This window comes from Rattus norvegicus, chromosome 9 (assembly GCF_021556685.1).
Source record: "Rattus norvegicus strain SHRSP/BbbUtx chromosome 9, alternate assembly SHRSP_T2T, whole genome shotgun sequence".
NCBI classification, from domain to species: Eukaryota; Metazoa; Chordata; class Mammalia; order Rodentia; family Muridae; genus Rattus; species Rattus norvegicus.
This window is the reverse complement of record NC_141542.1, coordinates 75,064,255-75,077,939: the sequence shown is the minus strand read 5'-3', so window position 1 is coordinate 75,077,939 and position 13,685 is coordinate 75,064,255. Positions and strand designations below refer to the sequence as shown.

The 13,685-nt window shown below is 43.2% G+C and overlaps 1 protein-coding gene across 2 annotated transcripts in view; it reads right to left on the bottom strand.

Annotated features, from left to right (window-relative positions):
• Positions 1-1,086: 1,086 nt before the first annotated feature.
• Positions 1,087-13,685, bottom strand: part of Aox2 (aldehyde oxidase 2) — an 89,386-nt gene continuing 76,787 nt past the window's right edge. Inside the window, exons 33-34 of one of the 2 annotated variants that reach the window (XM_087566156.1) lie at positions 4,788-4,862; positions 1,087-2,759 (exon numbers count right to left, since the gene is read on the bottom strand). In XM_087566156.1, coding sequence (XP_087422282.1) covers positions 4,809-4,862 — 54 coding nt within the window. In that variant the 3' untranslated portion in view covers positions 1,087-2,759; positions 4,788-4,808. 2 annotated transcript variants of the gene reach the window in all.

The following is a 13,685-nucleotide window of genomic DNA, read 5'->3' as shown; positions in this document are numbered from 1 at the left end:
ATCGTGGTGGCACATGACTTTAATCCTAGTATGTGAGAAGTAGAGACCAGTGATCTCTCTAATCCCAGCAGCCTGGTCTACACGGTGAGTTACAGGACAGCTAGGGATACATAGTAAGACCCCAATTTTTAAAAAAAATCAAAACAAAAGAGGGGCAGAAGTTAGATATTTAAAAAATATATTCATGGGCTGGAGAGATGGCTCAGTGGATAAGAGCACTGACTGCTCTTCCAGAGGTCCTGAGTTCAAATTCCAGCAACCACATGGTGGCTCACAACCATCTGTAATGGGACCTGATGCCCTCTTCCGGTGTGTCTGAAGATAGCTACAGTGCACTTATATAATATGTATACATAAATCTTAAAAAATGTATTTGTGGGGGAAGGGGCTGTGCACATGTACATGCACGTGCATGCACACAACACACGTGGAGCTCAGGGGAAAATGTGTATGGGTTGGTTCTCTATTTTATGGGGGACCCAGGGATAGAACTCAGTTCCTCAGGCTTGGCAGCAGTTGCTTTTATCCACTGAGCCATCTCACTGGCTCAGTCCTTTCCTTTTCTTTCTCCAACATTGTGATGTTTGGTCATTCTAAGGGTAACTCTGACCTCGACAAGACTATGCAGGCATTTAGGATGAGTTGTTTTTGATGGCACAAAGAGTAAAAGGTAGGTAGGGGTAGAGAGGCTGCTGGTTAATAGAACACCTAGGTTTGGTTCCTAGCACCACACAGTGGCTCGAAAACCTTTGTAACTTCAGTTCCTGGGGTCCGATGCCCTCTTCTGATCCCCAAGGGTCAGCTATGCATGTGGTACACATAAATAAATGTGAGGATAAAACATCCATATACAGTAAAAATCAACAACAACAAAAAAACTTACTACTCAAACTCTGGTTCACATTACTTATCCTGAGTTATTTTCTGCACCAAAATCAAGAATCCTAGCTTCCCCCGAAAAGAATTTGATTTGAAAAATTTATTTGAAAAGAATGCTCTAGGTTGCCGTGCGGGGACGTGTGTCCAGCTTGTGCCCCAGGCTGCTGATGAATCCAGAGAACAGGTTCCAAATGTATGACTCCAAACGCAATCTTTTGTTTTCTTTATTGAGACACAGTCTCACTCCATAGCCCTAATTAGCCTGGAACTCACTATGTAGACCAGGCTGGCTTTGATTCAAATATGATTTTTTTAAAAGTACTTTATTAAGGTTTATACTATTCAGACTCTAGTACATCAACTTACAGGAGCCATTTGTATTCAGACCCCGCTCATTTTAGTATTTAGAAATACCCATGACAAAGAAAGCAAATTTCTGATATTTTCATTAGATTTTTACACCGAGGAATTTGTTTTCAAGAGTTTAGATTTGTTTTATTAATTTCAATTTTTCATCTCAGCCACCCCAAAAAGTTCACTGCCTTCTTGCCTTGTACGTACATAACTTGTCCTGCTCTGACCTCTCTGCTCCAGAGTCCTTTCTCGTAGCCTTGCTTTCTCCCCTGGACTCCTGTGGCCACGGAACCTCTCAGTCAGTGGATGGACTTGTGGACAGCTGTGCCCTGTGTGTCTGTGGCCTCGACGCTGAGAGCCTCCTCCCCAGGCCCCTGTGCTTGCCAGTCACCCTCACCTTCTGCTCAGCCTCAGCTTCTCACCCACTTCTGCAGTCCGCCCACTAGGACTCGTGAGTCCTGCCTGATTTCCTCGTCCACTTTCTGGTCAATAGACTGATTATGTGCAGCTTTCTGCGCCTTTGAAAGCTCTTAAAGCCTGTTTAGACTTCCATGAACCCTGCATATTTTATCATTGACTGTTTTGAGTTTTATTTCTGTTGTGCTGAGGTTCAAACTCAGGACAGACATAGAACATACTAGGCAAACCCTCCATCACCAACCTACATTTTAACTCCTAAGTATCTTAAACCACAATTCAAGGTTGATAACCATTCATGATCCATTTGCTCTCTGCTGCCTATTTCAGTGCATAGGGAACTGAGCCATCTAGTATTTCTGAGGCTCTGATATCAAACTAGATGTTTTCCATAAAAAGTCAAATAAATCAAAACAAAGGCAAGCAATCAAAATGCCCCACACAGATCAAAGCAAAACACCTTGTGATAATGCGTTCAGAACTCCGTACACTGTCTTTCCCCTTCAAATTCCAAAGGGATGCTCACTTGCTGGACAATGTGTAACACGAGGAAAATACCACTTCTTTTCTGTTAAATACTCATACACAGACCCACAGCCTATCCCTGGTGAGGGGGAAGAAAGGAAGGAAGAAAAGAAGAGAAAGAAAAAGAAATCAGTCTTTGGAGAAAACTCTCCCTCCTAGGCGCAGTGGCTCACAGTCAAAGGCATCGCCATCGTGTGTGTGTGTGTGTGTGTGTGTGTGTGTGTGTGTGTGTGTGTGTGTGTGTAGCTGCATGATGGAGGGTCTTTCAGGAAAAGATGGCTCTGCCATCTGCACACCAGGTCTCCTTTCTGCTCCTTCCGCAGTACCATTTACTCTGTCTTTTTCAAAGACAAATCATTAAAGGAGCTTCAAACACTGCAGTGCTTGTCTGGCAGTCTCTAGGCTGAGAACACTAAGTAAATAATTTATAAGAAATGCTTCATCTCATTAATGTGGTTAGATGTGAATCGTGACTCTAAATTTTGTGACAGAGCTCACCCTCCCTCCCACCCAACAGCACATGAATACAGTTTGGAGTCCAGTCAGGATTAGGAAGCCGGCTTTTCACTTGACTACTAAAATATCTGAGGAAGGAAAAAAAAAAGAGAATAGTTAGCAACAGCACAAAACTCCCTCAAGTTAAAAAAGACTCTTGGAGGCCAGAGAATCTAGAGTTGAAGACCAACTTGAGCTATAGGGGATCCTGCCTACAAAAAAAGGGTGGAGGGACAGAGTGGTGGCGGTGGGTTGGTGAGATGGCTCAGAAGGCAGAGGCATCTAGCCTGACATACTTTTGAGATCAGAGGATAACTTTTGGGCATTGGTTCAATTTGATGGAGTCCGTTCTTTCCTGACATGTGTGTCCTGGGAATCGATCTCATGTAACAAGTGCCACCTCACCCATGAGCCATCTTGCCAGCTCTGTTTGTTTTGAGAGACAGGGTCTCACGCAGCTCAGGCCGGCCTGGAACATAAGCTATGCTTGTCTTGGGCTCCAGATCATCTTGCTCCCACTTGCACATGCTGGGACTACATGTCCAGAGAGAGGTGTAAAGTCAGTGTTTAATCTCTGCCTATGACGCAAACACAGAAGCTACTTGGAGGAGTTCAGAGAGTTAAAATTATAGGTGAAAGAGGCTAAGAATGAAATGTACATCAGAAAGTTTGTTTGTCTTTTGTGGTTTTTGCTTTTTTTGTTTTTGTTTTTGCACAGCACGGGAAGAAACTGACATAGAAATTGTAAATGGTAAAGCAGAAAAGGTCGTATTTTTATTTCATTCCTTTCATCACTTTCCCTTCCTGCCTTCCCCCCACACCCTCCTCTTTGTACTGGAGATTGGACCTCCTGTTTAACCTAGCTCTGAGCTACATCTCCAACCTCATTTCCTTTCTTCTACATTTGACTTGCCATCTGAGGATGTTTCAACTTTGAAGATCGCACAAAAGTTGACAACACAGTTCAAAGTTTATTTTTAATTATGTATTTGTGCAGGTGTATGTGTATATGCCTGTGGAGGCCAGAGGCTTTGGATCTCCTGAAGTTGGAGTTATCTGAACTCTGGGAGAGCAGCACACACTCTTAACCACTGAGATCTCTCTCCTCCCAACCCCATCTCTTTCCTTCCTTTTGCACATTGCTTTTTGAGATAGGATCTCATGTAGCCCAGGCTGTCCTCAAACTTGCTATGCAGCCTAGCTCCTGATCCTCCTGCCTCACTTCTCAAGTACTAGGATGATCGTCGTGTGTGTGTGTGTGTGTGTGTGTGTGTGTGTGTGTGTGTGTGTGTGTGTGTGTGTATGTGTAAACCCATAAAGGAGCTGGGCATGGTGTTGTACTCGAGGCAGAGGCAGAGAGCAGAGGCGGAGGCAGGCAGGTCTCTATGAGTTCCAGGCCAGCAAGGGATGCAGTGAAACCCTGTCTCAAAAAGAAAATCAGAACAGAGACATCTTTCCAGTTATTTTACCTCATTTCCCCTCAAACAGGATCTCTCGCTGAACCCAGAGTTTACCATTCTGGCCTCCCCAGTGCTGATTACCAAGGCCACCACATGTGTGCTGGGGATTCAGACCCAGATTTTCATGCTTTCTTAGCAAGCATCTTATCCATTGAGCTCTTCTTAGTCCCCAAGATAATGAATTTTTTTTTTTACAATAGCATATTTCTCATCAAGGAATCTCAGTGTCACTTTTCAAAGCCCTCAGCACTCTGAATTTTGTGTCAAGGCAAAATCGAAGTGGCTGAACCTCCCAAATACAGAGGATAACCCCAGACAGCCAGAAAGGCAGACATTGGCAGATTTAGCTTTAGTTTTGCGTTTTAGTTGTAAGTATCTCACACAGATCAGAGAACAGAATATTTAAAATGCCTTAATCCACTCCATTCTCATTTTTCATTTTATTTAAAAATAAAACCTTCAGTGTTGGCTATAATCTTCTGACTGGCCGCATCATTATTCAAGGCTGTGGACGTTTTTGTGCGGCAGCTCAGCATGTCGGCCCTAAGGCACAGTGATTGGAATGGATGCTTGCATAAGCCTAGGTTTCCAGGGAACCTGACTTGAGAACTCTTTTTTCTCTCTTGGAGCCATTGTCATTTAATTAAATAATCTTACCTCCTAGGAAATGAGAGCAGATTAAGCTATAGGTATAGACCAAGGTTTAAATGTCTTTGGGTCATCTCTCGGGATCTAAAGAAAAAAGAAATCAAAGATCAAAACTTAACATGTATACTGTAATGCATATCTGACTTCAATTTTGGCTAGAGAAATCACATCAAATCACTTAGAAAAACAAACAACAAACAAACAAACAAACAAACAAAAACAAGGTCTCAATACATTGCCTGTGGCTGGCCCAGAACTCTCTCTAGAGACCAGGCTGGCCTGAAACCCATAGAGAAAGATGCACTCTGTCTTTCGAGTGCTGGGCATATGCCTGGTCATATCCAACCTTAAGGTTGTAAGACTTCTCATAAGAGAAGGCAGGACTTTTCTGGTTCCTGGAGAACTGGACCCTGACATTCTTTTCAAATGATAACTTTCATTAGTACATGACAAGAGGAAATGACTGGGTTAAGGTGTTCTTTCCCACCTCTGTCTGCAGCATTAACTAAAGATGCATGGTGTGTGTTTGTGCTAGTTAAACCCCAAGCTCTCTGTACTATCCTGGGCTACAAGTTTCCTGAATTTGACTCCTTTATCTTCCTCGTGGTCTAGATGTCTTTGCTGAGAATTTGTCCTTTTAGCTTTGGCTTCAGGGCCTCACTGTACTGGCTGGTTTTGTGTGTCGACATAAGCTGGAGTTAGCACAGAGAAAGGAGCTTCCCTTGAGGAAATGCCTCCATGAGATGTAGCTGTAAGACATTTTCTCTATTAGTGGTCAAGGGTGGGAGGGCCCACTGTGGGAGGTGCCATCCCCAGGCTGGTAGTCCTGGGTTTTATAAGACAGCAGGCTGAGCAAGCCAGTAGCATCCCTCCATGGCCTCTGCATCAGCTCCTATTCCTGACCTGCGTGAGTTCCAGTCCTGACTTCCTTTGGTGATGAACAGCAATGTGGAAGTGTAAGCTGAATAAACCCTTTCCTCCCCAGCTTGCTTCTTGGTCATGATGTTTGTACCGGAATAGAAACCCTGACTAAGACAACCACAAACACATTACCTCTGCTGTGCTCATGTTTTTTGTTTGAAGGTTGACTTTTATGTCCGTTTAAAATTATTTTCATCTTTTTTGATACCTTGAATCAAACCCAGAACCTTATGTAGCCTCAGCATTCACTCTAGCTCTGAACTACAACCCCATCCCTACAAAGGGGCTAAAAGTCTGATTTTATCCCAATAATGGAAAGTTGTAAAGATTTCCACAAGCATTTTATTTTCCTATTCACATAAAAATGTATATATTCATGTGGGAATGTAGCTCAGACGGAGAGTGTGTGGTTCTTTGGCTTCAATATTATAACTATAAACAAAACAATTTAAAAAAAGAGATAAAAGAAAATTCGCTAACCAGGCACATCTCTTTTATCCCAACCCTGGGGGAGCGAGTGGGTAAAGGTAGGTGGATTCCCCTGAGCTCTAGGACATCCAGTGCTACCTAGTGATACTCTGTCTCAAAACAAACAAACAAACAAAACAAAAACAATTACAGCAAAACAATGAAAGAAAAAGGGAGATTCGCTGCAATCCTACCTTTCAGGACGTTTCTAAGCTCTAATGTTTTCCTCAATTCCCACTGGAATATAGATGATGAACCTGACTTCCCTTCTCAAAGGCCTTTCTTGTTGTCTCTAGTCTGTGAAGCCAGCTTATTACCCTGCCTGGGCTGGGCTAGCACTGGACAAAGGTCCTGGCCTAGTCTGAAGTAGTCACTTCTGGTAAAGGATAGGATTATTTAGTCTTTCAAAACTCAATTCCTGGCTGGATGCTGGGTGCGGTGGCACAGCTGGTGATCCAACACTTGGGAGGCTGAAGCAAGAAGATCATCACAAGTTCAAAGCCAGCCTCCTCTACAAAATGAGACCTTGTCTGAAAAAGCCCAAACCAGGCACTGGCAAGATGGCTTAGTGGATAAAGATACTTGCTGCCAAACCTAATAACCTGAGTTTGGTTCCCGAGGCACACGGTAGAAGGACAGTTCCTGAACGTTGTCTTGTGTGTTGTTTGTGAGTTCCACTCACACCCGTGAATTAATATGTAACTAAAAAATTTTTTAAAACTCAAATCACACCAAGTTAAAAAAAAAAACTTGCTTCCTATTTTCTCCACCAAATCTGGGCCTCTTGGGTACCTTTATGTTCTAGGATGGAGAGCGATGTCCAGTCAGCCTTCCCCTTGTCTGGAGTCTTTCCTAGTCCCGCTTCCTAGGCTAACACTGCTTTTTCTTAGTCTTGGACTTAAATTGCCCTACACTGAGGATGGACAAGGTCCTAGAGGTAGCACCAAAGTATCACCACATGGTAGAGGATGCATGTGGTTAGAAATCACTCAAACAGAATGTGTGAGACCCGGGAGGTGCCTGGGGCACAGTTGATGCTGCTTGGCGCATTTCTTAGAGTGCTTACAGTGCGTGGATCATGGACATTGGTGTTACACGGCTGTCAGAGATTCACTGAAATCCACACAGTTCAGTTGTCGCTCTGGATTACCTCAGTTGACCTTTGGGAAGGTTTTTCTGTAGTGTAGCTCTTTGCCCTGTCATAACCTTATTAGGGTTTTGAGTCTTGTTTTTCTTCCACTGTTTAAAGTTGACTAGAAGACAACTGGGTGGTGGTGGCCCATGACTTTAATCCCAGTACGCAGGAGGCAGAGGCAGGTGGCTGAGTTGGAGGCCATCCTAGTATAGAGAGTAAGTTCTAGTACAGCCAGGGCTACACAGAGAAACTCTGTCTTGAAAAAACAAAAACCAACCAAACAACCAAACAAGCAAACGGAGAGGAAAAGAATCGTATGTTGAAGCTAAGCTGGTTGGTTTGGCTTCTTGCATTGCAGTTGGGTGTCTGAACTCCATAGCTGAATGGAGCTCCTCAGTCAGGCCTTGGTTTTAATGAGGGCTTCTCAGCAGAACCAGCTGAAGTTGACTGTCTCTTCTCAAAGAGAAGAGTACAGGAACAGTAGCGTCGCTTCAGACCTCACAGAGGAGGAGTATGGGTCGCCTTAGTCTCCTGTCACTGGTGATCACTTTAAGCTGGATTTGAAAAGTCTGTTAGTATTTCACAACAAGGAGAGCCACAGTTGTGGCATTCTATAGTTTTATAGTTTTACACTGTGTTTCTTGCCTTTGGGAAAAACATACCTAGTACCAGCTACCATATGCACAGACTGCCTGATGAGTTGGTTGGTCCTTCACGTTCCTTATGTGGTACCAGCCATTATCGTTCTCTTGTGTTACTTTGGCATGGGATTTTTTTTTTTTTTTGCACTTTTTGGCTGCAGTATTGGTGGTAGAATATACTGGGATGGGTAATCTGAACTTACTTGCTTATGACCAGACCCCAGCCACCTTCTTCTTTGCTTCTACTCTCTGCCTGTAAGATGTAGTTATGCACATTTGTCATCTGCAGGCCTGTTTTGTCCTTTTTATACTGTTGGATACTTAAAATAGAACTTTTACTCTAGGGTACTGAATACATTTAGTCTAAAAAATACCACCTACACTGATCCTTGCTGGTAACTGTCCTTTGTTTTTGCCCAGTGCCAGCCTCTACCCTTCTGGTCTTTACTCTGAGATTTGGTTGGCTCTTGAAACCTATGGTCAAAGCCACACATTGACTAGAGAGGTCAAGGCCATTTTCACTTGTAATTGAAGTCTACTTCTTAGATAATATCTGGGGTTGATCTGTCTGGATTAGCGGTCGGTCCAGGATCATTGATGGTTGCCATCAATCGAATTCATGAAAATTGTAACCTAGGTTTCTGTTTACCCTCGTTGTGCAGTAAATATGGACTCAGCCATTCTGGGCTATCTAAACCCTACATATTCCAAAAAAGGTTTGGTCTTGAAGTTCTTGGACTGAACTCCTAAGTCTTTAGTATATTCCACCTGGATATCTTGGGAGCAAGGTCAGGTATGAGAGTAATTCCTTGCCTATGTCACTGACTCCTAACAAAAATGTATGCTCAGGGCTGGTGAAATGGCTTAGGAAGTAAAGGATGACCACTACAAGTTTGCACATACATACGTAAACATGAAAAAACACCTGGGCAGGCAGGTGAACCAGGAGAATCTGCTAGACAATGAAATCTGAAGGGCTGTGTGCAAAGGATGCAAAATTAGCATATGAGAAAAGCCAATTAGCCCAGAGGAAGGCTGGACCCCCACATAGACTCAGGCTGGACTAAATCTAACAAATTGTGCAGTACAGGGGCATTTCAGGGTATACACCTGCTAAAACTCCAAGCTCTAGGTGGAGAGTTAACATGCCAGCGAGACATGTAATGTATATGTAAGTTGTATATAGAATTACATTAGCAGAGTCTGTGCCTTTAGAAGTGTGTCCTTGGGCTGGAGAGATGGCTCAGCGGTTAAGAGCACTGACTGCTCTTCCAGAGGTCCTGAGTTCAATTCCCAGCAACCACATGGTGGCTCACAGCCATCTGTAATGAGATCTGATGCCCTCTTCTGGTATGTCCGAAGATAGTGACAGTGTCATATACATTAAATAAATCTTTAAAAAAAAAAAAAAGAAGTGTGTCCTTAATATATTCCTGTGGCAAAATAGGGCGATTAAACATATATCACATTCCAGGAGACAGGAACATTTTCAGGACCTTCCATCCAGAGTTACTAATACTCCTTGACATTACTCAAGTGTACTCAGCCCATTTGTGTCTTCTGCTTTTGAGAGAACAAAATGACAATCAACCATACTGTCAACTTTCACAGTCTAAACAAATGCATAGCTGTCATCTTAAATATGTGCTCTTGGAACAGTGCATGTGCACCCCATCCTGAACACAGCAGATACTGAAGTCAAAAGCAGTCTTCTAAAATGAATAGCCACCACGTGTTGAACACCACACTTATAGGCATTGGTTGATAAACAAGGATAATTGTTATCTGGTCAGTTAGGGTCATTTGGAGTCAATGACTTCATCTCTAGTAAAACTCTGCTGAAGATTTCTGTAAAGTGTCCCTCATTCCTTTCCCTGTGTGATGCTTTCTGTGCCCTTCAGTAAAAGAGAGAATGAAGCCCTTTGTCAGAGACAGACACCCAGACACACAGACCTTTACTTGCTGAGCCCTCTCACCACCTCTCAAGTGACTTTTCCAAATGAATAGCTTTATTTCAGACAAATGCTGCTACTGATATAAGCTGTTGGGGGTAAAAAAAAAAATCAGCAGACCACCGGAAGACAGGTTGGTTTTCTGAATTAGGATAGCCACCCAACCAGGAGAGCACAGTTCGGTGAGATGGGGCCAGCTTGAACTAAATGAGAAACTCTGGACCACACCATATGTTCTTCAGATATGTTCCTCAGGGCAGGGCACTTTCCTTTTTTCTCTGAGACAGGGTCTTATGTAGCCCTGCCTTGCCTCAAATTCATTATGGCTAAGTATGGCCATAACCTTCTGATCCTCTTGCCAGCAGGGGAGTGTCAAATTAAAAAAGTATAAACATTCAGAAATGGTATTAGAGTGTTGGACGAAGTTCATATGTAGAGCATACACCAAGCCTTCGTGAAAACCTGCTTCTCATTGCTGGCACTCCAAAAACACAACACACTATCTCCACCACGTCCACCAAAGCAATGCTAGAGAAGACCGGCTCTGTAGTACAATGACTGCTGGGTCAAGTGTCACCAGTTACTGCAGGGATAAATCCAGTCCTTCCTCCTGGGCTTCCATGTTTAAAGCAGAACCAGTTTTACAAGCTATGTGCCAAACCTCCTCCAAGACGGCATAAGGGCTGAGAGAATAATGTGGGGAAGAATGAGTTTGTCTCAGGAGAGTAGGTATGCATACATGCACATACACGTGTCTCAGGAGAGTAGGTATGCATACATGCACATACACGTGTCTCAGGAGAGTAGGTTCAGTACTTGGGGGGAGACTATAGCCTGAGAAGTCAGTACAGCCATACAGCCTGTTCCTGTCTTCTGGCTCCAAGAATCCATGTGACTGAGGCATGTTTGTGCTGGGCCAAGGCCCTGCCAATTATCTGTGGCTGTGATTGTAGCAGACTACACCGGGGCTGCGTGTTTCTACGTGATGCAGTACACGCACCCCAGGAAATGGAACACAGACTAGTACCAACCCTCTAGTGCAGGGAAACCTGAGCTGGGTGTAGGATGAGGTCCAGCATACCTCATACTGAGTGGCTAGTACAGGTAGACGGGACGTTGTGCAGGGCATTATCTTCTCACCTCTTCTCCTCTGCCGTCTAGGAGGAAGGGGCCCCTTTAATGGAGCAGGAGACCCCTTAAATGTTACTAAGGGTCACTGAGTTTGGGCATCCTGAGAAAAAAGCAGGCAGAGAACATGAGATATGGGGATGGCAAGAGAGGAATGGGAGTCAGTGACTGGAGATACCCTTAGGGTTTGTAGGTGAAAGGCAAGCCTCCAAAAGCTGGGTCAGTCACACAGTAGCAGGGCTTGTCTAGGGCGGGGCTTGTCTGGGGCGGGGCTGGCTGTTTGGAATGTAGACTTTCCCTGAGTGGTGGGGTGGTTGGGAGTCTCCTCCGTGACTCAGCACTGACAAAGCTGCTATTCAAAATGTGCTATGAACTAAAAACCCATTTGCAAACTTGTTTCTGGGCAGAGCTCTTCCAGTTTAACCTCCTGGAAATGGAAACAATTTGATAACTGGTTTACTTATATTTCTACTCGTTTATCCCATAGAGCTCATGTTTTCTTTCTTTTTTTCCTTCTTCCTGGTGCTGGGGATTGAATATAGGGCCTTCTGAGGCCAGGCTAGCACACCCCACATCCAGAGCCCTCACAGAGCATGGTTCTGGACCACACCCAACATTCAGAGCTCTCAGACAGATCCAGGTTTGTTCCTGTGTTCATTCTTCCTTTCTTATTTCCTCTCTCACTTCCTTTTTTTTTTTTTGGACAGGGAGCTATGTTGGAACTCTATCTGTAAACCAGGCTAGCCTTAAACTCATAGAGATCCACATGCTTCTGCCTGCCAAGTGTTGAAATAAAGGCATGTACCACCTTGTCTGGCTTGTTTTTTAATCTATCACCAGGTACCCCAAGGTAACATTTTTTCCCCCTCTAACTTATAAGGATGTGAAATCTTTCTTGTCTTAAAATTGTAACAATTTTTCTTTTTCAAATCTTGTTTTAGGGCTAATGTGATGTCCAAAATTAACCTGTAAGCTCCACCTACACAAGAATCAGGTAGCTTCCTGGAATGCTGGGAGTTGTAGTTGGTGGAAAATAACACCTCATGGGAAAGTACGGTGGCCTATATGTGTCTGGGTTCATTGCAGCTGGGAAATTCCAGGGAATGGCCCAGACCAAAGTCCATCTCTGGGTTAGTTTGGTCAGTTTTTAATATTTAATAAAGTTTGCTTTAAATTTGGCTGAAAATAGTAGAATTGGTTTTCTTTGGTTAATCTCAGTAATAACACTGATTAAACACTGGTTTAGCAGGTCTATCCCTGGAACCTATGTAAGGAGAGAATAAACTTCTAAAAGTTGTCCTCTGATTGCTACACAGTCTTCATGGCATGACTGTACAAACAGACTCTCTCTCTCTCTCTCTCTCTCTCTCTCTCTCTCTCTCTCTCTCTCATAGAGAGAGGGAGAAGAAAAAGTTAGTTTAAAAATCTCATTTTAAAACTTTTAAAAAAGTGTTTTTTAGAATCTTGATTTGAAACTTTATTATGTCTTTTTTTTTTTTTTTTTTTTTTTTTGGTTCTTTTTTTCGGAGCTGGGGACCGAATCCAGGGCTTTGCACTTCCTAGGCAAGCACTCTACCACTGAGCTAAATCCCCAAACCCGTGTCTCTTTTTAAAAATATGTTTAAGGGATTTTTTTTTCTGATGGAATTGTAAATAATTAAATGAAACACATTTTTCTCCTCCATCACCAAAAAGAAAATGAGTGAGTGCTTTCATTTGTGTTGAGGCCATCAGACTGGGTCAGGGCAGAAACATCAGCACTGCTACACCAGAGATTAATTGCAAGAAAGGACCAACCCAAACACTCAAACAAGCAGAGCTCTGTACAGGGCCGATGAGAAGGCTCGCCTGGTGAGCAAAGACACTTGCAACTAAGCCTTCCCATCCCAGTTCCTTCTGTGGGACCCACAGAGTGAAAGGAGAACTGCCTCAAGCCAGTTATCCTCTGACCACCATAGCTCAAACACACACACACACACACACACACACACACACACACACACACACACACACACACAAATAATAGACGAGTGTCAAACCAAACACAACATACGTAACCTTGAAAAACAAAACTATAATGAAGGCTTACTCAATGGGATTTTCATTTTGTTTTGATAACAAAATGTCCTAAATTTGGTTGGTCGTGATGATACATGCTTTTAATCCCAGCAGAGGCAGGCAGAGCTCTATGAGTTCAAGGTCAGCCTGGTCTACAGAGTGAGTTCCAGGACAGCCAGGACTACAGAGAAATTCTGTCTTTAAAAACAAAAAACAAAAAACAAAAAACAAAAAAATCTTAAGTTTCTTGATAATTTACCCATGAAAATGGATACGTGGCTTTTAGTTGTAAGTTCTGTAAGTTTCTGTTTGTTCTGGACTCAGGAGGTCAACTTGGTTTAATGTGGAAATATTTACCACCCTCGTAGGAGAGGCCTGTTTTGAAGGTCATTAACAGTTATGGGTGTTTAGGGAAAATTTTAATTCTAGTGTTTATGGAGCGACTCATATTTACCCAGTATTTTTACGTGCATTATTTCCTTACTTCCAAGGGAAAAGTACTGAGTGTTTTACCATCATTTCTTTTTAAGAAAAACATCCAGGTAAGTTGTTATTTCTCTAATGGCAAGGAAGAGGTTGCCAAGTGAGGAGGTCTGGAACTTTC